This window comes from Mustela erminea, chromosome 20, assembly GCF_009829155.1.
Source record: "Mustela erminea isolate mMusErm1 chromosome 20, mMusErm1.Pri, whole genome shotgun sequence".
Taxonomy (NCBI): domain Eukaryota; kingdom Metazoa; phylum Chordata; class Mammalia; order Carnivora; family Mustelidae; genus Mustela; species Mustela erminea.
This window is the reverse complement of record NC_045633.1, coordinates 31,580,459-31,602,405: the sequence shown is the minus strand read 5'-3', so window position 1 is coordinate 31,602,405 and position 21,947 is coordinate 31,580,459. Positions and strand designations below refer to the sequence as shown.

The window sequence follows — 21,947 nt, the reverse complement described above, 5'->3', positions numbered from 1 at the left end:
TAGGAAGACGGGATCGGGGAGGACTTTGAGCGGTGCCCCTGTGTTTGCAGAGCGGACAGGATACTGGAGCTCCTCCGGAGGCTGGGCAGGTCAGACACTGAAGTCCTGGGCAAGGAGTCAGAGCTGGGCCACAGGGAACAGATGCCCAGAGAAGTGAGGAAATGAGCAGTGTTTATCACGTGGTGTTTACAGAGAAAACACCAAGTTCTGGAGCATTTAGAGAAACATTTTTCTCGGTTTCTGCTCTCAAGGGACACAGTGGGGAAAGGACGTTACGCAAGAAAAGAACCAACACCAGCATATCTACTGCTACGTGAATAAGAAAGGGAATGCGTTACAAGAGTTTAAAGTATGGATGGAAAATTCAGAGGGCATTTTTCTGTAGGGGATCAGCTGAGTTGAGCCTGGATGGTTGGGATGGTACAGGAGAGGGAGGAAGCCGGACAGAGAGCGGGATCAGAGGCCTGCAGGAGAAGGCAGAAGGCGGTGACATAGGCAGGCAGACCCAGCCCAGCTAGAGCAGAGTTGGTTTTAGGTTGGGAGAGGAAGTTTGGGTTATTCTGCAGGCAAGGTGGAGCCCCTGAATATCTGTGAGTAGAAGCATCTAACCATAGGGGTCAAGTTTTCCCAAGAGTTTACACAAAAGGGAAGCTGGGAAAAACGTCTAAGAGGATAATCACCCTGGGCCTCACCTTCCAAGGCTGCCTTCCCACAGTTCCTTCGGCCTCTCTAATGGGTCATCTCCACGAGTGTTTGTATTCTCCTAAGACTCCTCTTGCTGTGACTGAAACAGAAAGCAGCTCAGGCAGCAAACCGGGGATTAGCCCAGGTGACTGAAGAATGCTGGGGTTGGTCTGGCTTTCAGAGCTCTAGCTAGTCTCTCTCCGGATCTTTTTCTCTGAACTGCTCCCTTCTGCCCCCTACTGTTCAGCTTCATCCTCGGCCTCCACTGGGTCTCAGGGCCCATGGGCTCTTCCCACAAGGTGGCATATGACCTACTTTCTCATGTCAGTTTTTTAAGTTTTTATTTTTTTAATTTTTAAAAAAAAGATTTTATGTATTTATGTGACAGAGAGAGGGATCACAAGTAGGCAAAGAGGCAGGCAGAGGCGGGGGGTGGGGAGGGAGGAGGCTCCCTGCTGAGCAGAGAGCCCAATGCCGGGCTTGATCCCAGGACCCACGGATCATGACCTGAGGCGAAGGCAGAAGCTTAACCCACTGAGCCACCCAGGCGCCCCTACGTTTTTATTTAAATTCCAGTTAGCTAACAGTGGAGTATTAGTTTCAGGTGTACACATCGTGATATATGTAACTATAGGGATTCAACAGTTCCGTAACTTTCCCACGTCGGTCTTTCAGGGAAGAACTACTTTTTTCCACTAACTCCAGCAAAACCCCTCAGATGGCCACGCCTCAACTAGCTTAGGTGACCTCTCCATCCTGGAAACAATCAGTGTGGCCACAGAGATGTGTTGCTCTCTACATGACCAGACCTGAGTCATGGGAAGAGGTGCATGTTCTGGAAAAAGAGAGTCAGGACTGAAGTTTTTACTTGTATGAGTTGAAAGTGCATTGTTCTACATAACCCCCATCTGCCCCTTTTTCATCCTCCCTACAGCCCTGAAGGTGTTGGAGCTGCACTCCACATATCAGATGGGGTCCCTGAAGGCCACAGTGCTGCACTGATGGGCCCACAGCTGGAGCCCGTACTCTCTTCCACACACCAGTAGCCTCCTGGCACTGTGTGGCCCAAGGGCCCCCACGGCACAGTAGTTCTGAGGCTGGGTCCCCCACATCGCCACCTTCACTCCATTTGTCTTTACCTGGTGACTGGCAGGGATCTGGACAAGCTGTGGCTGAACTGCTGGCCTGGGAACCCTGCACTCTGTGGTCATCAAACTGGCCAACACCGACTCCAAGTCTAAGTGTAGGGCAGCTTCTGGTTTCCCCTCTAGGTGAACCGGCCCCTCTGCGCTGCATTTGGGGACCTCCACCTGGCCTTTCTGGACACCAGGGAAATAACCCCCAATCAGGCCCTGCCCCGTGGCACCCCCCACCCAGGGTGGTTCATCTGCCACAAGGTGGATTTGTTCCTCCCCTTCATCTGCCCCATCTGAGTGCTTCTGTGGGTCCTGCGACTGTGTGGCTGGAGGGCCTGGGACACAGTTGTGAAGAGGACCAGAGTCATAATAGGAATTCTAGGATAAAAGCGGGTGTCACTGACTTCTCTGGCCTGAGAGGCCACAGTAGTTTCTTAACCAGTGCAGCCCATTCTATTTTCGTCCTACTCTGACCACTTCTCTACTCAGAACAAGAGTAGTTACTTTTTTTTTAAGAGTAGTTACTTTAAATGAGACCGTCATTAGCCTACTCAAAAGCCAAAGCCAAATTTATATCTCAGTATAAATCCAAAGCCCTAACTGTGGTCCGTGATGGCCCGGCCGAACCCTACATCATTTGTTGTCACTCTCTGCCGTCCAACCCCATGCTCTTCTTCCTGCTCAAGCAAGTCAAGTCGTCCTGCCTCAGGACCTTTATACCTGCTGTTCCTGTGCCTGGAAGGCACATCTGCCAGACCCTCATATGGCTGGTTTTCTTCCCATTCAGCTCCCTGATTAAAAATCGTCTCCTCATAGGCTTTTCCTGACCACCTTCAATAAAAGAAGCCATCTTCCCAGCCAGGCACTCTACCACGGTCTTGCTCTCCTTTTCTTTCATATCACTAAACACAATCTGTAATTATCTGGTTTACTATTATTAGTTGTCTGCCTCTCTGGAGTGTAAGCTCCATAAGGAACAGGGAGTTTGTCTAGCTTACTCACTGTCGCATCCCCACGACCTAGGGCAGTGCTTGAACCATTCCTCCAATGAACAGATGGATCAAAGGCAGGTGATTAAGGTGTTACTTCTGTGCCCTGCACCTTCTCTCAGCAAGCCTGCATCTTGTGAGAAATAAGCAATTGGCCCAAGTGCCCCTCTGTTGCGGTTGCTAATTACCAAATTTGCAGGATTATCTCCATTAAGGATTCGCATTTACCTTAGGGCTTTATGATTTTCCATGCAGTTGCCTATTTTTATTTTGGACGACCCTCCCAAGAACATTCTCATACTTTACGGGGGACCCCGAGAGATGGCACACGGCTGAGCCAGTCTTTGGTCCTAGTTTTGGTTGCAGAACCAGTGATAGAGATGACTGTTCTCGCTGGAAAACCGGCCTCTTGCAAGGGGGCTGGAAGCGATCACACTGACCTCTGGTCTTCTGGACATCAGTTCCGTGGCTGAAGGGCTTCTCTGACCACCCTAAAGGGGGCTCCGTGACCAGGCACGACTACGTCCGCAGTACCTAGGACCCTCTTCCGGCTCCGCTCCTGGGCCACCGGGTCTTCGCTCAGAGCTTGCCATGAGTCTTCGTCTCCGCTGCGTTCAAACACGTCACCTGCCACCACCACGGTGCCCAGGGCCGTGCCCGCCACCACCACGCTCACGTCCCGCTGGCCCCCATGGCCCGGCGTGGCCCACACCTCGAGCCCGGGGCCCAGCTGCAGGGGCCGCTCCTCGCCTAGCCCGTGGGGGAGGTAGCGGCCTCCGGGGAGGCAGAAGTCGTGCGAGACCAGCAGAGCCGCCCCAGGAAAAAGCCCCAGGTTCCCGATGTGATCCGAGTGTCCGTGGGTGCCCACCACCAGCGTCACGTCTCCAGGGGCCACGCCCTGCCCCGCCAGGGCCCCCAGGAGCGCCTCCCGAGCCCAGGGGCCCCCAGTGTCCACGAGGATGGGGCCACGGGCCGCCTCTTCCAGGGCGGTCTTCGCCCCGCCGCTGTGGGGCGGGGACTCTTGGTGGCCGGTGGCTGAGCCCCAGGCCTGAGGCAGCACAAGCGTCACGGAGCCGTCGGCGCGTACCGCGTCGTCGACCCCCTCCGGCTCCGCGTAGCCCTGAAGCAGGACCACCACCGAGTAGGGGTCGCCGCGCACCAGCAGAGGCGGCTCCCCGCGCAGCGGCTCGGTCCGCACCGCAGCGCTCATGGCAGGATCGGGACGGCTGGGGAAGGGAAGTGCGGATGTGGGCGACTGCCCGGTCCCTTTAGGTTCCCACGTGCGCCCCGCCTCCTCCAAGTAGCCTTTCCAAGGCTGTTCTTTGCCACCCCCTAACTCCCTCAAGATGGTATCGCCCTAACCCCCTATCCGTAGATGGTATCGTCCAAGCTTCCCTTAGCGTGAACCCCGCCAGTCCCTCGGTTTTCCGCCGTCGCCGCGCTTCTCTTGTGGTAGGTCCTCACCCATCATCCCTCAAAGGACATCCTCTTTATTTCCCTCAATCTAACCGAGGCGCTTCCCGCCTTGGACCTAGTTTCACCGCGTCTCCTAATTCTTCCCTCCCAGCCAGGTTAGACCGGCCCCCGGAAAAGCGCGCGAAATTTTGTCCTCTGCGAGCTCCCGTAAACCCAGAGTACGGTGGCCGAGACGCGCTGCCGGACGCGGTTTCTTAATTCCGGTGCATTCCCCCGCGCGCGCCGAGAGCGTGGCACGGCCCCGCGCCTAAATGGTTATCAGCCGGGGCACCCCTGCCAGCCTCCCTGGACTGCAAATTACAAACCACCATTAGCTTCCAACAGCGGGCGACCAACGGCCCCATTCTCTGGGCGCTGCTATATCGGCCAGGTATGAAGTGTGCAGGGAAGTTGTTTGAAACTAGGGGCCCAGGTGATATTTTAAAAAATTTACTAGCGATGTAGAAAATTTGGCACCTGTGAAATTACATGGTGGGCCCTCGGTTAAATCTGTATGAAGTAGACCAAATATCTACCCCACCTAACTTAACAACATCGCCCCATCTTCATAGTGTCCCCTTTTTTGTTCAGTTTCTTGGGTTGTAGCCTTGACGCAGGCAGTGGGTATAGGTCGTAGAGAATATCCAAGCTGGCTTCTTCTTGTAGGGATCTAAAAACGGACCCGAAGGACAAAGTGCCTTTCGCCTTAGACCCATAGCTCCAGTGGCTTCACTGACCTCTGGGTGGGGTGGGAAGTAGTAGAGAGATTTAAAGGGGAAAGCCTTCAGCATTGTCACCACACACACACACACCTGCCAGTTAAGGGGCTAGATGGCAGGCAGAGGACTCATCTGTTGGAGCAGGCCTTCTGCCTCCTGCACCTGCTTTTGTCCCCACAGCCTTGCTATGCTGCACCACCAGGATCCTACCTGAGACCAGACAGGTGAGAACAGCTACAAGCTCCGGGGTGGGATCACTCACACATACACACATGCCCTTATGTGAAGCAAGGAGAGCTCAGATTTCAGAGGGTTCTTCTCCATGACTCCTGCCCCTCCTGGGGGCTCAAAGGCAAGAGTCAAAGATCCTCAGGGTCATGCTTGGAGTGCCCTGGTGTGTTGATCCTCTCTTCCTCCTCTTCCTCTTCTTCCTCCTCCTGATCGTGTTCCTCCTCCCCTTCTGTCTTCTCTTGCCCATCCGTGATCTTTTCCTTTCCAGTCCAAGTTTCCTGTAGACACGCTAGGTTGGGTGTTAGAAAAACAATTTAGATATTCGTCTGGGGGGTGGGGGAGGTTGCGGCTTGGCGGCAAAGGGGCCAGCCCCACACACTTACCAGTTTCAGCAGGGGGGAGCACATGACCTTCACAGAGAAAATGCTGTAAAGGCTGTTCCTGATGATGGAAGTACCAGTCTCCCACGACATCTTCGAACTCCTCCAGCATTGTCTCACACTGATCAAGTACAAGGGTCAGAAGGGAGTCTACTCTGCTGGGCTTTGGAAACCCTCCTTTCTGCTCTTCACTCCTGTCTGCCCACCCCACCCTGAAGAGCAGGAAGCTAAACTTGGCTTCCGAGGTGGTGATCCTCATTCATTCAACCAGACGTTTACTAGCACCTCTTCTGCCAAGTAGGCTATTAAACACTCTGTGTCTTAGCTCCTTGCCTATAAAATGGGACATGGTAACAGTACCTACCACATAAAGTTGTTGTGAGGGTAAAATGAGGCAGTAGCTGGAAAGTATGTGGGTCCAAATCTGGCACATAGTAGGTGCTCAATATGTGGTAGTAGATATTACCAGCCTCTATTATTATTCCTTGATATGTTTCTGGGCCCACTTTAATCAATGACAGAGTTCTCATTCTGTCCCCTTCTCCCTGCTCAGCCTGGAGCAGGTGGACTCCCCAAGGATCTAGGTTCCCTTTTCGTTGCCCTGGGCAGTGCAGTATCATGTCCTACCTGCTTCTTGAGGAACGTGACTTCCACGCTGGGCTCGTCCCACAGCTCCAGAGGGATCCCCAGATCCACCTTCACCCCCTTCTGCACCAGACCTTTCAGCGTTGCCATGGTCTGACTCTGACCCTGAGAGACAGGAATCTGGGATCAGCCCAGCTCACTGCCCCACCTCCTTCCCCTTCTGCCACAGCTGCATTGTGTCAACTACCATAGACTGAGGGGTGAACTCCATGAGGGCGACGTGAGGGAGTCTAACAATGTGGAGAGGATGCTTTCCAGAGCCAGAGGGATATGGGTCCCAGGGGATACCCACTGTTGTTTCTGAAAAGTGGGACACTGCCCTAGGGAAGAGTCTGACCTTGGCATATCTCAGTGAGCCCTTGCGCTCGGCATGAACACTGTAATCCAGGATCCTGTCACACAAATTCTCCAAGGCCTCTTCCAGCCTTGTCTCTCTGTGAGAAGAGGAGAAACAAAAATTTCTTAGATGCTGTAGGAGCTCCCAGGCGTCCCTCGGGGTCAGAAGGTAGAGGATCAACAAGAGTAACTCACGAAACACTGTAGGGGATGTGCCTCTTTCTCTTGCCAGTGTCTAGCACCTGCCCCAGCTCCAGCACCTCCCGAGATCGGCCAGTGCGACTCAGCTTTTCCTGCAGCTCCAGGCTCAGCAACTTACACACTAGATGTCCACAAGGATGTGAAAGATAAACACACATTCCCACAACTCATTCTGTCGGTGAGCAAAAGCAGCAGACTCGAACCAGACTGGCTGGGTTAGAATCCTGACTCAGCCACTTAATAGCTGTGTGGCAATTCTGCTGTGCCTTGGTTATGTGCCCTCCGCAAAACCTCACACCTGTTATTGAGATAACAATAGCGCAGAACCTCCTTCGTAGGCGTATGGTGAGGATTAAATAAATCAAGCTCGGTAAAGCCCCTAGAATAATGCCTGGCATATAGTGGCACTGTATAAATGTTCGCTTTTATTCTGCAGTTATCTTTTGAGCTCCTGTATTCATGAGAGCAATAAGACCCACTGTCCCTATCCATGGGACATTGCTGATGTAGCTGGGTAAAAATGATGACAGTGCGGTGTGATGGGCCCCACACTAGAGGTTAACAAGAGATTCGGTCTCTTTAGGAAACACAAAATGCATTCAGTGGCCTTTTACTGACTTGCTGCTAGCTTGTGATTTCCTTAAGGATGAGCATTGCGTCTGGTGCCACCCTGTCTGCTAGCAACTAGCACCTGACCTGGTATGAAGTGGGTCTCAAGAAAGGGAGTGGCCTACAGAGAAGTACCAAGCAAGCTAAACACAGGGCAGGTAACAAAAGTGCCTAAGATGTTCCAGGCACTATGCTAGGACCTTGGAGACACAGGTACTCTCCTTCCCTCCAAGGGCTTACAATATAGTGGGAGGTGACAGAAAAGGAAGAAGGCTTCCAAAGGAATTGACATCTAAACTCGGTCTTGAAGAGTCAAATATAGAAGGGAGAGGGTTATTTCAGGCCAAGGGAAAAAGTGTGCTGAGCCACAGAGCGCAAGGGGATAAGGCCGGCTCTGTGACAGCTGTGAAGTTCAGTGTGGCTGAATCATGGGCACTTTGAGGACAGGAGCGGAGGTACAGAAATATAAGAGCGGTGGGGGCCATACAGCAAAGAGATGTCTATAGTGTGCCCGAAACGGGTGTATTCTGATTGCAGCAGGAGGCCTGCAGAGGTGTTACAGCAAGGAGGAGAGGCGAGGTAGGCTCAGGTCATCCGGAAATGCAGGGTGGGGTGGATTGAGGGGAAAAAGAATACAGGGAAGAAATTAAAGTCAGGAAGGCAACAAACCAGGGAATCAGGGAACTCAGTGGTGCAGCCCTGGTATTTCCCCCCCCCAAGTCACCACTGTCATGCAGCCACATAAGACGCTGCTCACAGTAAAATCCATAAGTACACACACTTCGCAAAACTTCACACGTATGGGGAACCTCCTCCATTTCTGGGGCCTCCTCTTTATGAGCTTCAGGGCGTTATTTGCATACACCCAAACCCTCCCCACAGCGTGGGGCCTGTAATTTGAGAGCTTCTCTGCAGGGGTGGAGCACAGGATGTCCACAGGTATGAGCCTCACACCCAGCTCCTGCAGGCTCCCCAGGCTTAGGTTTAGTGTCATGGGGGGGAACACACTTTAGATGCTCAGTAGAGCGGGTGATCCCGGGCCTATAGTCTCTGAACTACAATTCCCACAGATCCGTGGGGCTACGCAAGCAAGAAAAAGCGGACTTCCTCTGGATGCCCTGTGGGAATTGTAGTGCCACAGCTGTGGGGTTGCTTTATGCATTCCCTCCCTTGACCCCCTTCGAATTCAGCCAGGCTCCACCAGAATCTCCCTCAGGTCTTCAAGGAGATCGAGTGGCCCGCCAATCACGGTCCATTTGGTCCTGTCCAGACTAAGGAGATGGGCTGAGGGATGCGAATAGGGGCCACTCCCTTTAGATACCTTCACATTTGCTGGGCAAGCGTTCTGTGTCATCGTCTTCCTCCTTCGGCGTCGCAACCCAAGCGCCATACACAGCCAAAATGAAAATCAACATCCCCAACCGTACAGGTCCCATGACCAAGTGCTGTCCACAACCAACAAGCCCTTGCCTTCAGACCAACTTCGGGAAGGCAGCGGGCCCTTTAAATTCCGAGGGGGTCGGCGGGAATTTCCATCCAGCTTGGCCTGGGAGGCGCACGCGCAGTTCCGGGCCGGAAGTGGGTGGGGCCTCGTTGCCCTCCTGGCTATCCCGCCTAGGTTTTGTGGCGCTTCCTAGGGTCCTGGCCGCCGGGTAGTAAAAATATAAACTGAAGTAATTGTAGCAGGAGGGTGTGCTCCTTGCACGTAGATAGAAAAATCCGTTTTTAATTCCACTTCAGGCCGTGAGCCCAGGAGACTCATTCCGGCTCGGGGAAGGGGCAGTGACTGCCTCTCCGTCTCTGCCAGGACCTGCTCCCGGGAGGGGGCGGGGCCAACATGGCGCCGAGCGCCGGGTGAGCGGCGCTTTGGCGGCGGTGAGAGTCTTTTTCTGCGTGGGGCGTTCGGCTGGCGGGGGCGGGTCTGAGTGCCACCCGGGACTAGGCCCTTTGAGGGGTCTGTGTGGGAGCCTGGAGGAGGACGGTGGGTTGTGTGTCCGCGCGCGTGCGGACTCTCTGTGTGCGTGTGTGTTTGCACTGGAGGATGTTGGGGGGATGAGGTGGGCTCTCAGCACCTTCTTCCACGCTGTACCCCATTGCTCGGGGAGCTTCGACTCGCTTCCCTGCTGGGGAAGCCACTACCCACATCCAGTTCAAGTTAACCCTCTTCTGTGAAGCTTTCCTGCCGGCTCCACTGACCCGAGGGGCTCCTGAGGTGGTAGCGTGTTTTGTGAGCTGTTCCTGGCAGAGGGTACGGAGGGTATTGAAGGCTTAGTAAGAGTTCGCCAGTGACCTCTGGGATACGACAGTGTCTTATATACCCGGCGCCAGGCACAGAGTATGCGTGGAATAAATGTGTTCCCTAAACATAAGGCAACAGTGGAGGAGGAGACCAAATTTTCTTTCGTCCCCGTGCTCACCCCTCCAGCACGCCCCCATCAACACCCCGCAGTCAGTCCTAAACACTTTTGACAGTAGTCTTCCTAGTGCCAACTTCAAGCGAGCCACCTTCCTTTTGGCCACAAAGCAGGTTCCAAGCTGAGACCTGTATCTTGTTCATCTTGATAATCGTGGTACTGTGTATTTATTGAACACCTACATCTCTAAGGCTTATAATTCACTGATTTATTCAACAAATGATTTACTGAGTACAGATGCTCAGGTACTGGTGTGGGATCTTGTATACATCGGTGAGCATAACAGATTTTTGTCCACACAGTTTGGGGGGGGGTGGAAAGGGAAGGTGTGGTGGTGATAAATAATTAGAAATGATACATTATCTGTTAGTAGATGTTAAATATCTTGAAGGGGAAAACCAGAGTGGGATTGGAGTGCGGTGCTAAATAGAGTGATGGGAATAGGCAGCCAAGCTGGCATCTGGGGATGAGCTTTCGAGACAGAAGGAAAAGAGCAAAGGTCATAAAACAAGAGTTTACCTGGGAGGTTTGAATAGTAGGAGGACATTGGGGCTGGGACAAGATGGAAGAAGGAAGGAAAGCAGGACAGAGATGTATGGAGAGAGGGCAAATTATGAAGGGCCTTATAGACTGTAATTAGAATTTTGGATTTTACTCTGTGGCAAATGGGGAGCCATTACAGGGTTTTGAGCAGAGAAATGACCTAGTGTGACTTCTATTTTGACAGAATCGCTCTGGCTGCTGTGTTGGGAATAGATGTGGGGAGCAGGGATGGAAGCAGGAAGACCTTGTCAGGAGACTGTGGAAGGTAGCCGCGCGAGAGATGATGGCGACTTGGCCATGCAGTGGGAGGGGAGAATCAGGTTGGGTCACCAGGCCGATTTGATGTGAGGGCTTACGTAAAGAGTGAGTTCCTGGATAGATGGCATTGCCGTGAAGATGAAGAAAAGCAAAGCAGATGGGGAGGGAGATTTAGTTGTAGAAGTTGTAGGAGTTTAGTTGTAGAAGAGATTTTAAGTCGAGAGTTTGATACACAAGTCCGATGTTAGGAAAGAACATTCTTGGCTGAGGATATAAACTTGGCCGCTGTCAGCCTATTATCAGTACTAAAAATTGAGGGTAGTTGACATCACCAAAGGAGCACGTGTAGCTACAGAAGAAAACCAAAGACCGAGCCTACGATGCTCCAGCATTAGGCAGATGAAAATAGGAAAAACTGGTCAAGGAAACCAAGAAGGGGTGGCCAGTGGGGTAGAAGGAAAGCCAGAAGGCAGCAGAGTAAGGAATTTTCAGGAGGGAGTAGTCAGCTAGAGTGTGCTGTTGGCAGGTCAGTATGATGAGGAGGGAGAGTGGACCTTGGATTCAACAATGTGGAGTCATCAGTGATCTTGATGAGTGGTTTCGGGGACCTGGTGGTGTCCAAAGCCTGCTTGGAGTAGGTGCAGGAGAAGAAAGGAGAGGAATTAGAAAGTTAAGATAACTCAGGGAGTTTGGTTGCAAGGAGGAGCTAGAAACCGGGGGTATATATTGGAGAGAAAGTGGAATGAAAAAAATAAAATTGTTTTATATTTGTAATTGTGAAATACACAAAAGCTCATCATTCTAAACCAATTCAAGTATACAGTGTAGTGGGATTAAGTATGTTCACCTCATTATACAACTGTCACACCGTCCGTCCTTCCAGAATTCTTCATGTTGTAAAGCTGGAACTCAGTTGCCATCAAACACTGACTGCCCATTTTTCCCTGCCCTACCCACGGTAACCCATTTCCACTTGCGGAGTCTGTGAATTTGACTCCTCTAAGAACCTCACGTAAGTGGAATCGTACATCATCTCTCCTTTTGTGGCTGCTTGATTATACTCACCATCGTGTCCTAAGGGTTCATCCGTGGTATGGTACAGGTCCGAATCTCCTTCCTTTTTAAGGCTGAAAACCATTCCTTTGCATGGATAGACCACTGTTTTGTTTTCTTAAGATGGGAGGAGTAACCACATTTTGTAGGCTGGCCGGAATGACTGATTGGGTAGGTTGAAACCTTGGTGGAGGTGCCGGGAGGAAGCAGTGTTGGGAGTTGGTGAGAGGCCCAAGCAGCTTCTCTTAGGTTGGGGATGCCTGGGTAGTTAAGCATCCAACCTTTTTTTTTTTTTTTTTTAAAGGTTATTTATTTATTTATTTGAGAGGGTGCGTAAGCAGAGGGAGAAGCAGACTCCCTACTAAGCAGGGATCCCAGACGTGAGGCTCGATCCCAGGACCCTGGGATCATGACCTGAGCTGAAGGCAGACGCTTAGCGACTGAGCCACCCAGGTACCCCAAGCGTCCAGCTCTTGATCTCAGCCCAGGTCTTGATCTCAGGGTCGTGAGTTCAAGCCCCGTAATGGGCTCTGTGCTGGGTGTAGAGCCTATTTAAATATTTAAGGTAGCAGGTGAGGAGGCAGAGGATGTGGGTGCCGGTGCTGTTAGGTCGGTAGATGTCGTGGGAATCTGTGGAGGTCTCTTCTGATGGCCTGAAGGAGGAGGAGAGGAGGTGTCACATGAGACAGAGGGAGACTGAGGGCACAGAGGTGTAGCAGATGAAGAGTGGTTGTCCGGCAGCATGAGCGGTTCATTCGAAGTTCACGGCCATGAGTTTAAAGTAAGAACTGGTCGGGGTGGTTGTGTGTGTTCTCGTCACGCTCAGTTGTACGGGTGTATGGGCTCAGAGCGGGAGCGTTGTATCTGTTACTGCGTGTGCGTCAAGCACAAATAATGGTGCAAGAAGGGGCAGGAGAGGCGCAGGCGTACACCAAACCGCCTCAGGAAACCAGGCCCGTTCCGCATCCCAAATATGGGGAAGAAAGCCAGAGCTGGGAGAATGTCGGTAATTTGCCCAAATAACCCAGCTAGGGAATCGAGGGCCAGGATTTCCACCGAGGCCACGTCCGTTCACCTTGCCCAGCACCGGGCACAGGATCAGAGCTCAGTACACTGTGTGCCACTGCGGATTGCTACCTGCTTCTGTTACCCTTGGCGCTGACTTTTTTTTTTTTTTTTTTTTAAATCTCTTCTGCCCGCCGCATCCACCTGCCAGGGTCTCCATCTCTCCACCCTGGGGTGTCACTCTTTGGGGGAGGGAAGGCGGGGCTCCAGAATGGCCGAAGAGAAGAAGCTGAAACTCAGCAACACGGTGCTGCCCTCCGAGTCGATGAAGGTGGTGGCCGAGTCCATGGGGATCGCCCAGATTCAGGAGGAGACCTGCCAGCTGCTGACCGATGAGGTCAGCTACCGCATCAAGGAGATTGCCCAGGTAACCTGACCCATCCGCCCAGTCGTGCATCGTGTCAAGGCCGCGCTGCCCAGGACCCTTCTTCAAGCTGTCAGGCTGATGTCTGTCTGTCTCCCACCCCCCAGGATGCCTTGAAGTTCATGCACATGGGGAAGCGGCAGAAACTCACCACCAGTGACATTGACTACGCGCTGAAGCTAAAGAATGTCGAGGTGACCGGGACACGTAGGGTTGAGGCGGGGGCTGGGGCCGGGGGCGGCGGCAGGGTGGTGAGACCCGTCCTCTCCGGTGCTGCGTTTGCCTTCAGCCGTGCCTCCTCGGGCTCCCTTCTTATCCCGGTGTCTCCTCCTATAGCCACTCTACGGCTTCCACGCTCAGGAGTTCATTCCTTTCCGTTTCGCCTCTGGCGGGGGCCGGGAGCTTTACTTCTACGAGGAGAAGGAGGTTGATCTGAGCGACATCATCAATACCCCTCTGCCCCGGGTGCCCCTGGACGTCTGCCTCAAAGGTCAGGGGTGGGGAGAGCAAGGTGGTGGGGAGGAGGGGAAGGGGGTCGGGGCGGCGAGTGGGGAAGCCCGCTGCGTGAGATGGCTTGTGACTTGCAGGGACTGGGAGCAGCACAGGGGGGCTCCTTAGTGTTCACGTCCAGCCCGCAGGTCAACGTGACACCTTCTTTCCTTGCAGCTCATTGGCTGAGCATCGAAGGCTGCCAGCCGGCCATCCCAGAAAATCCGCCCCCAGGTAACCTTGTCCAGAGCCCAGCCCCTCCACCTCCCCTCCCCTCTCCTTCCTTTCCAACCCCTGCCACTCTCGTCACCCCTGCTGTGACTGCTTTGCCACCAGCTCCCAAAGAACAGCAGAAGGCTGAGGCCACGGAACCCCTGAAGTCAGCAAAGCCAGGCCAGGAGGAAGATGGGCCCTTGAAAGGCAAAGGTCAAGGGGCTGCTCCAGCCGACGGCAAAGGTCAGTACTGCTAGGCCAGGCCTCCCCGGCTCCTGTGCCAGAGCCAGATGGTGAGCTGTGAGGCGGCTGAGGGCTGGGCAGGGGGCGAGACCTGTGGCGAGGGAGCCCTGAAAGGAGCCAGGCCCGGGTCTCACTGGGTGGGGAGCACAGGTTTGTCTTGTCCAAGGCCTCTCTTGGAGCTTTTGTTTTCAAACCTGTCTTCCCGATTCACCCAGGGAAAGAGAAGAAGGCGCCACCCCTGCTGGAGGGCGCCCCTTTGCGGCTGAAGCCGCGCAGTATCCACGAGCTGTCTGTGGAGCAGCAGCTCTACTACAAGGAGATCACCGAGGCCTGCGTGGGCTCCTGTGAGGCCAAGAGAGCGGTGAGGCCCCGCTGCTCCCGCCCCCCGGGTCCCTTCCTCCCCGAAGCCCCACGGATCCCTGCCCGCCACCCCCCACTCACGCCCTCCCCCCACAGGAGGCTCTGCAGAGCATTGCGACAGACCCGGGGCTCTATCAGATGCTGCCACGATTCAGCACCTTCATCTCGGAGGGGGTGAGTGCAGGCAGACGGCCGGGACGGAGGAGCAGGTTCCGGGTGGTGAGGCGGCGCTGGGGGAGCTCACCCGAGGGCCTCGCTGTCCCGTCACGTCTCCCCACAGGTCCGTGTGAACGTGGTGCAGAACAATCTGGCCCTGCTCATCTACCTGATGCGCATGGTGAAGGCGCTGATGGACAACCCCACGCTGTACCTCGAGAAATACGTGAGCCGTCCTGCCCGCCCCCCTTGCCCCACCAGGGCCGCCAGCGAGAATCCGCTTGTCTGAATCCGCCAGCTCTTGCCTTCTTCCTTAGGTGCACGAGTTGATTCCGGCTGTGATGACATGCATTGTGAGCAGACAGCTGTGCCTACGGCCAGATGTGGACAATCACTGGGCCCTCCGGGACTTTGCTGCCCGCCTCGTGGCCCAGATCTGCAAGCATTTCAGCACGACCACTAACAACATCCAGTCCCGGATCACCAAGACCTTCACCAAGGTGAGCAAGAAACAGGAGCGTGGGGGTGCCTGGGCGGCTCAGCGGGCTGGGCGCTGGGCTCTTGATTTCAGCTCAGGTCGTGATCTCGGTCGTGGAATTGAGCTGTGGTGGCCCGTGCTCAGCAGGGAGTCTGCCTGAGAGTCTCTCTCCGTCTGCCTCTGCCCACTACCTCCCCCTCAAATTAGTAAATAAATCTTAAAGAATGAGGAGTGTAATCAGTTTCATCCCTCCAACCCAGGGTGGTGACCAGGACAAAGGTCTTCAGCCAAGCCAGAGGCCAGTCAGTGTGGAGCGAGGAAAGGACACTGAAAACACAGGGCAGAGGGGCAGGGCCTCGAACTCGGGCCTTCTCTGTAATGCCTTAATGATTCACAATAAAAGCATGTTCATGAGACTCGGTCCTTAATTGTCTCTCAGGCCCCCCACTTTTTTTAAAAGATTTTATTTATTTGACACAGAGATCACAAGTAGGCAGAGAGGCTGGCAGAGAGAGAGGAAGGAAAGCAAGCTCCCTGCTGAGCAGAGCCCAGTGCAGGGCTCGATCCCAGGACCCTGGGATCATGACCTGAGCGGAAGGCAGAGGCTTTAACCCACTGAGCCACCCAGGTGCCTCCTTGCAGGCCCCTTGACCCAGGTTTTTATTCCTTCCCCAACAGAGCTGGGTGGACGAGAAGACTCCGTGGACCACGCGTTACGGCTCCATCGCCGGCCTGGCAGAGCTGGGACACGATGTGAGGCCCCGGGAGTAGGGGGAGCGTGGAGGAAAGGAGCCATCTTGGGTCCTAGTGGGCAAGAGCCCCACCCGGGAGACCCCATGGTGACCCCGGGTTCCTGACTTCACCTTTCCAACAGGTGATTAAGACTCTGATTCTGCCACGGCTGCAGCAGGAGGGGGAGCGGATCCGCAGCGTCCTGGACGGCCCTGTGCTGAGCAACATTGACCGCATCGGAGCTGACCACGTGCAGAGCCTCCTCCTGGTGACCAGAGACCCCATCCCTGCACTTCTTCGCACTTCTATCCCGCCGCCCCCACACACACACACTATCTTCAGCCAGGGTTGGCTTTTATTCCCTCGTCCCGTCCTTGCCTCATACATTCAGAGCCCAGTTCTGCTGTGCAGATGGAGACCAAGGCGCCGAGAGGTTAAGTAAGAAAAGAGATCATAACTTTCAGCCCAGGACGTCCCCTAGTCGGGACTGCCCAAGGCTTCTGCGTCACTGCGCTCTGTTCCGTGCAAGGCCTCACCCTATGGACCAACCACCCCTTAGACATCACCAGTGTATTCAGCAAGCCGCCCAGTCACACCAGTGGGTGCTTGTTTTCTTCTGCAGAAAAGCCAGTGGCCCTCACACACACGGCGACCCCAGCAGTCCGGCCTGCGCCAGGAGCATATTGACATATCAGGCGTCTCCTCCTCACCCCTTCCCTGTTCCCCTTCCCCGCGGGCCCGGCCTCCACCTACTGGCTTTTTGCTTTCTCTGCAGAAACACTGTGCCCCTGTGCTGGCAAAGCTGCGCCTGCCACCTGACAATCAGGATGCTTATCGGGCAGAATTTGGGTCCCTCGGACCCCTCCTCTGCTCCCATGTTGTCAAGGCCCGGGCCCAGGCCGCCCTCCAGGCTCAGCAGGTCAACAGGACCACTCTGACCATCACTCAGGTCTGTGATGGCGGCGGTGAGGGGGCGGGCGGTTGGTGAAGAAACACGTGGAGGGCGGCACTCACACAGACTTGAGCTTGCTTTTGGAAAACACAGGGCCTCTGAGAGAACAGTGTTGGGGGGACTCCAGGCCCGCTTTGTGGATGATTCCCCAACCCCAGGGAGACCCGCCGAGGAGCAACAGGGGACCCTGCTTTTCTTAGACGTTGACGTTTTTTTCCCCGCTTCTTCTTCCTGCAGCCCCGGCCCACGCTGACCCTCTCACAGGCCCCTCAGCCCGGCCCTCGCACCCCTGGCTTGCTGAAGGTCCCAGGCTCCATCGCACTGCCGGTGCAGACGTTGGTGTCCGCGCGAGCCGCTGCCCCGCCTCAGCCGTCCCCTCCTCCGACCAAGTTTATTGTAATGTCGTCCTCCTCCAGCGCCTCGTCCACCCAACAGGTACCGGGGGCCATGTGGGACCGGGGGGAGAGGGGGAGAGCATGACCAGGGTTACCTCCAAGTACCTTGGGGGCCCCAGAGTAGAGCCCAGTTCCCTCTGGGCCCAAAGACGAGAGCAGGAAGGGGCACTCTGAGGAGGCCCACGAGGCCATGGCCGCTCGTCCCTGAGCAGCGCGCTCGGACGCGCGCTCGGACTGGCAGCAGCCTCCAGGCTCCCCCAGGCAGCGCCTTTCCTTCCCTCCCCCAGGTCCTGTCCCTCAGCACTTCAGCCCCTGGCTCAGGCTCCACCACTACCTCTCCCGTCACCACCACAGTCCCCAGCGTGCAGCCCATCGTCAAGCTGGTCTCCACTGCCACCACCGCACCCCCCAGCACTGCTCCGTCTGGGCCCGGCAGCGTCCAGAAGTACATCGTGGTCTCTCTCCCCCCTACGGGGGAGGGCAAAGGAGGCCCCGCCTCCCACCCTTCTCCGGCTCCTCCCCCGTCCTCAGCCCCCTCCCCGCTTGGGGGCAGTGCCCTGTGTGGGGGGAAACAGGAAGCTGGGGATAGCCCCCCTCCGGCTCCAGGGACTCCGAAAGCTAATGGCTCCCAGCCCCCTGGGTCTGGCTCCCCTCAGCCTGCGCCTTAACGCTGTTGCACATCTGCCAACTTTCTTCTGTCCTCAACTCTGTCTCTCTCTCTCTCATGCGCGCGTGCGGGGTCGAAGGAAGTAATAGTTTGCTTCCTCCGTGTTCCTTTTTTTTTTTTTTTTTTTTTTTTTTTAGATATTGTACAGCCAGTTCCTCAGAATAAAAGTCTGATTTGTAAGTTCTGATCCACCTCGGCCCTTCCTGTGTCAGGTACCACGGGAAGGTGGAGCCTGCCGACCCGGCCTCGTCTCCGGGCCTCTCAGGACGCCCCAGCCAGGTCCACAGCCACGGGCCAGAAGGTGGACAAGATAGGGTCGTCCTCTCCAGCTGCCCAGACGACCACCTTTGCTGCCTGGGGCCCGGTCTGGGGAGCCTCAGATCCGGATGACGTAGGCATCGCTGTGGCTCAGGTGTCGCACCCACTTGTGGGGGTTGGTGTTGCCGCACGGTCTGAACGCCAGCCTGAGGAAGCGAACCTGGAGGCCGGAGCACGTGTGCCGGGGAAGTTCAAACGAGAGGCTGGCAGGGCCCAGACCCAGAGGGGCCGAGGTGGAGGGTCCTTGACCGGGAGGCCCGGGGAGGCCTGGAACATCCATCTGGAAGGGACAGAGGCCGGGGAGAGGTACTGAGGCCCAGAGAGGATGGAGAGCGGGGAGGCCCACCGCGGGAGGAGGGACGGGTTGGGGCTGAACGTGCAGGCGGAGGGGAGGATCTGAGAGTCCGCAGCTTGTACCTGGAAAAGGCCCGACAGCTGGGAGCCGCCCTGAACCCGAGGCAGGTCCCAGCGAAGGGCGCCCTCCCCCAGCTCTGCCTTCTGCTCGGGGCCGCTCAGCTCCTGAGACAGGCTGGAATTCGAAGAAACGCTGGGCTCAGTCCCTGCCTTCCCGGGGCAGGCCAGTTCCACCCTTCCCGGGGCCACCCTCTCGTCCAGGGAAGTGGGTGCAACTGCCCGAGCCCCCGTGGCTCGCCCACTAACCTGACCACCCCTCGTGGCAGGGGAAGGTGCAGCCTGACATTGAGAGCTTGGCTGCAAAGGAAAAAGGAACAGAGTCAGCCCCGTGTTTCATTCACGTCACAACTAGGGATCAGCACCAGTGCTCCCCCGTCCCCTTCCCCAGCCCTCCTGCCTCTAACCGAACAGGATTCTGAAGCTGGCGGATGCACCTGAGGGCAGGAGCAGTAGGTATGTGGGCCCTGTGTCCTTCCCCCGCCCCCCAGAAGGAGCTAGGCTAAGCCCCGCCTGTACCTTTTTGGGGGCAGGTCGCATCGTAACTTCAGGTAAACCTGGAGCCTGGGTGGAAGGGCGCGGTGGGGTTACTGGCAGCTCACCTCCTCCCTCTCACCCCCCTGCCCCTCACAACCCCGCGGCCTCCATGTGTGGCTGCTGCTGGGTCGTGCCCCAAGCAACGGATCCACTAAAGGCTGAATCCACGTTGAGGGGAGGGTGGCTTTTTCTGACTTCTATCCTGTTACCACCACTCCTCCGTAATGAGTTTCGGGAACATCTTTGTATTAGCTTAGACTTCAGAGAAGTTCCAGAACAGGGAAATGGTCTCACCTGCCTGAGCCTCGGTCCCACTGCACAGAGGGAAAGAGCCGGAAGGGGAGCGGGGAGGGGAGGTCGTCTGAGAGTTGGTACCGCATCACAGTCAGCTGGGACCAGACAAGAACGGAGATCAGTTTGGTCTCCTCACCCCTGAACTGCCTCCCTTCCCCATAGTGGATGGAACACGCTAGGCCAGCCCGATCCTCACCTCGCCCTGAGGGGGCTGTAGGCGCAGAATTCGATGAGACTCAAACTCTTCCAGAAGCACTGAGCTGTGAAACGAGACCTCATCCACCCGGATCCCCGGTCCGTAGCCTGGAAGGAGAGAGAGTCTCCTGGAACCCACGTGTGGGAGAGAAGCGCAGCTGGGGAGAGCTGGGCGAGAACGTGTCTCTGTCCCACGCCACTTCCGGCTGGTGATGCAGGAGCGAGAGACCTACTTTCTTCTCACCTCTCAGTTCTGACTTCCCCACACAAAATTCTTCCGTCAGACCGATGCGCATTTCTGTCAGAGAAAAGAATGTCAGAAAAGGCTGCCAGATACCACCGTACAAGGCACCGAGGAGCCTGTCCCAGAACCCACCCTGGGCCAAGCCTACACGCTTCTCACCAGAGCCACTGGGAAGAAAGCTCTTGAGCCGTATCTCTCCCTGCACGTCTACCTTCAGCAACGAGCCCTAAGAATAGCAGAGAGCTCAATGCCCAGAGGTGACACCCCGCAATGCCCCAGACATTTTCCAAATGCTGTCTGTCCTCAGCTTCAGGGCTGGGGGCCCAAACTTACGTTAGAGGCTATGAGCACAGACAACCTCTCGACCACATCCAAAAACACTTCGTTCTTTTGGCTCTGAGGAAGAGAGATTTGGACGCTTGGAGGCTGAACAGCCTGTGTCCTCAAGTGGACAGACAAAGGACAGGGCAGTGGAGACTAGAACCCCGGGGTGGGGACATGGGGGTTAGGGAAGAGATAATCCACATCTAGCAATGCAAGGATCTCCATCTCTGGCGTCCCAGGAAAAAAATCAGAGGGTCTGAACCCATCACACCTGTCCTCACCTGGTCAGAGCGGCTGGCCAGGACGGGGCGGCTGGCTGCACTGCTGGGGGCCACTTTGCTCTGCTGCGTCTCGGCCCCAAACTGGAAAGCACCCAAAGCAACAATCTTCAGGTTCGACGCCACCCACCAACCCTCCTCCTCCTCCTCCCCTTGACTAACCAAGCCAACACTGCTGAGGTCAAAAAGGCTGAAGGGCTTGCTGACCACAGCCTCTGTCTGGATGAAGTTTCGCAGCATCTCCATGGACGTGGTCTGTACGTAGCCATAGTCCTGCCGGCAGAGGAAAGACAGCCAGTGGGTGATTAGCGGAGGAAAGGGGTGAAAATGAATGTACTCAGCCTCCCCATCCCAGCACACATCAGCAGGGTGTGGAGTGCTGTGGGGGAGACCCCCTGGCCCTCACCAGCACTTCATCCAGGAGTTCGTACACAAGAGCCACGTTGCGGGAGATGGTCCCCTCATTCAAGGAGCCACAGTAATCGCCCAGGAGAGTGGCCAACCTGAGAAAACAGGGCGGTCGGAGTGTGCATATCCTCCTGCGCGCGCGCATCCCCGCGCCCCGGTGCCCGGTCCTGCCCTCCTCACCGGGAGAGCAGCTCTAGGAGGCTGAAGGGAGAAATGTTTTCTGAAGTCGTGGCCACCAAATAGAGGCCGCAGTGTCTGATGTGAATGAAATGACGGTCATCGTGGTGCTGAGGCAGAGGCGGGGAAGAGAGCGTTAGGGACAGAACTGTGCGAAGGGCCCGCGAGACTTCCTAGCGGTGGGCCTTGGGGTGAGCCAGGGACACCCCCACCCCCGCCCGGGACCCAGCTGCTTAATGTGTCGGCGGAGGGAGTCCCCAGCACCTACTCCGGAGTGGCGGAGCTGTGCCGGTATAGCGTTAGCGCTCGAGAAACTGTCGCTCGGATTATTTGGTAGCGTGTACCCCCCACCAAGCACAAGCTCTCAGGGAAACAGCGCCGGGCGGAAGGAGGCGCCCCCCACTCCCAGCCCGACGGGAGCCTACCCCACGCCCCGCCACTGGTTACCATGACAACCGGGGACTCATCTCCGGACAGTCCCGTCAGCTTCCGGTAGAAGAGCTCGGCCACATCCCGACCGCCAGTGTCCCCGCGGACTGACCGGATGGAAGGGCAGCTAAGGAGTCAGCGACACAGGCTGGCTCTGGGGCGCTACTCCCACCCAGGCCCCTCCTCCCGCCCCGCAGGTCAAGGATACAATCCTTGTAGATGAGCGGGTCCCCTTTGGAGGACAGAATGAAGAACTGGGAGATCATGGCGGCTCCGGAGCGTAGGCAAGGAGACAGCGAAAGTTTGGCCTGCCCCGCCCTGCGGCCCCGGAACGAAAGGACGCGAGGAGGCTGGCCCTTTAAGAGCGATCTCTCCTCTGCCGGTGCCAGCTCGGACCGCGGGAAACCCGGCGCCGGCCCCGCCCCGTCCCGTCCCGTCCCGCCTTTTCCTCCCGGTGCCCGCGATGCTGCCCCGTCACTCAGTCCACGCTCGCTGGGTAATTGGCCGAGGCTGGGGCCTGGGAGGGGCGAAGAGCCTCCTCTCTGATAGGCCTGCTCGCAGCGGC

At 56.1% G+C, this 21,947-nt stretch overlaps 4 protein-coding genes across 9 annotated transcripts; 1 reads left to right on the top strand and 3 right to left on the bottom strand.

The window, feature by feature from the left end:
* Window positions 1-2,796: 2,796 nt before the first annotated feature.
* Window positions 2,797-4,603, bottom strand: MBLAC1 (metallo-beta-lactamase domain containing 1). The gene has a single exon (XM_032326819.1). The coding sequence runs from the start codon at window positions 4,017-4,019 to the stop codon at window positions 3,267-3,269; it is 753 nt and encodes a 250-aa protein (XP_032182710.1). The 5' UTR covers window positions 4,020-4,603; the 3' UTR covers window positions 2,797-3,266.
* A 95-nt stretch (window positions 4,604-4,698) lies between these two features.
* On the bottom strand, window positions 4,699-8,975 carry CNPY4 (canopy FGF signaling regulator 4). Its single transcript, XM_032326820.1, has 6 exons — window positions 8,707-8,975; window positions 6,771-6,897; window positions 6,577-6,673; window positions 6,222-6,344; window positions 5,598-5,715; window positions 4,699-5,503 (listed from the first exon to the last, which is right to left on the bottom strand). The coding sequence occupies exons 1-6, from the start codon at window positions 8,819-8,821 to the stop codon at window positions 5,343-5,345; spliced, it is 741 nt and encodes a 246-aa protein (XP_032182711.1). The 5' UTR covers window positions 8,822-8,975; the 3' UTR covers window positions 4,699-5,342.
* Window positions 8,976-9,003: 28 nt separating this feature from the next.
* Window positions 9,004-17,872, top strand: TAF6 (TATA-box binding protein associated factor 6). 5 transcript variants are annotated; one of them, XM_032326807.1, is made up of 15 exons: window positions 9,004-9,239; window positions 12,870-13,085; window positions 13,190-13,276; window positions 13,419-13,572; window positions 13,749-13,805; window positions 13,908-14,027; window positions 14,243-14,388; window positions 14,484-14,561; window positions 14,668-14,769; window positions 14,861-15,043; window positions 15,700-15,774; window positions 15,896-16,021; window positions 16,529-16,702; window positions 16,943-17,140; window positions 17,388-17,768. In XM_032326807.1, the coding sequence occupies exons 2-15, from the start codon at window positions 12,930-12,932 to the stop codon at window positions 17,766-17,768; spliced, it is 2,037 nt and encodes a 678-aa protein (XP_032182698.1). In that variant the 5' UTR covers window positions 9,004-9,239; window positions 12,870-12,929. The 5 variants fall into 5 exon arrangements, with proteins under 5 accessions (XP_032182698.1, XP_032182696.1, XP_032182697.1 ...); XM_032326805.1 differs by having other exon boundaries at window positions 9,155-9,260; XM_032326806.1 differs by lacking the exon at window positions 9,004-9,239 and adding an exon at window positions 9,267-9,366.
* A 30-nt stretch (window positions 17,873-17,902) lies between these two features.
* Window positions 17,903-21,772, bottom strand: AP4M1 (adaptor related protein complex 4 subunit mu 1). Of its 2 annotated transcripts, XM_032326816.1 has the most exons (15): window positions 21,591-21,772; window positions 21,401-21,489; window positions 20,957-21,063; window positions 20,775-20,871; window positions 20,531-20,641; window positions 20,372-20,452; window positions 20,100-20,162; window positions 19,926-19,992; window positions 19,767-19,820; window positions 19,524-19,630; window positions 19,328-19,422; window positions 19,016-19,060; window positions 18,746-18,796; window positions 18,503-18,614; window positions 17,903-18,365 (listed from the first exon to the last, which is right to left on the bottom strand). In XM_032326816.1, the coding sequence occupies exons 1-15, from the start codon at window positions 21,646-21,648 to the stop codon at window positions 18,144-18,146; spliced, it is 1,359 nt and encodes a 452-aa protein (XP_032182707.1). In that variant the 5' UTR covers window positions 21,649-21,772; the 3' UTR covers window positions 17,903-18,143. The 2 variants fall into 2 exon arrangements, with proteins under 2 accessions (XP_032182707.1, XP_032182708.1); XM_032326817.1 differs by lacking the exon at window positions 20,957-21,063 and having other exon boundaries at window positions 21,591-21,705.
* Between the last annotated feature and the right edge of the window lie 175 nt (window positions 21,773-21,947).

What these genes read in the sequence shown, in the direction of transcription:
- MBLAC1 (XM_032326819.1), bottom strand. Translation starts at nt 4,019, where the DNA reads ATGAGCGCTGCGGTGCGGACCGAGCCGCTGCGCGGGGAGCCGCCTCTG.
- CNPY4 (XM_032326820.1), bottom strand. Translation starts at nt 8,821, where the DNA reads ATGGGACCTGTACGGTTGGGGATGTTGATTTTCATTTTGGCTGTGTAT. An exon ending in GCTCACTGAGATATGCCAAG is followed by an intron (nt 6,345 to 6,576) that starts GTCAGACTCTTC and finishes CCTGTCTCTCAG; the next exon opens with GGTCAGAGTCAGACCATGGC. An exon ending in GCTCCCCCCTGCTGAAACTG is followed by an intron (nt 5,504 to 5,597) that starts GTAAGTGTGTGG and finishes CACCCAACCTAG; the next exon opens with CGTGTCTACAGGAAACTTGG.
- TAF6 (XM_032326804.1), top strand. Translation starts at nt 11,747, where the DNA reads ATGGATAGACCACTGTTTTGTTTTCTTAAGATGGGAGGAGTAACCACA. An exon ending in TGAAGCTAAAGAATGTCGAG is followed by an intron (nt 13,277 to 13,418) that starts GTGACCGGGACA and finishes CTCCTCCTATAG; the next exon opens with CCACTCTACGGCTTCCACGC. An exon ending in GCGCCTCGTCCACCCAACAG is followed by an intron (nt 17,141 to 17,387) that starts GTACCGGGGGCC and finishes TCCCTCCCCCAG; the next exon opens with GTCCTGTCCCTCAGCACTTC.
- AP4M1 (XM_032326816.1), bottom strand. Translation starts at nt 21,648, where the DNA reads ATGATCTCCCAGTTCTTCATTCTGTCCTCCAAAGGGGACCCGCTCATC. An exon ending in CTGTGCTCATAGCCTCTAAC is followed by an intron (nt 19,993 to 20,099) that starts GTAAGTTTGGGC and finishes TGCTATTCTTAG; the next exon opens with GGCTCGTTGCTGAAGGTAGA. An exon ending in TACAGCCCCCTCAGGGCGAG is followed by an intron (nt 19,423 to 19,523) that starts GTGAGGATCGGG and finishes GTCTGGTCCCAG; the next exon opens with CTGACTGTGATGCGGTACCA.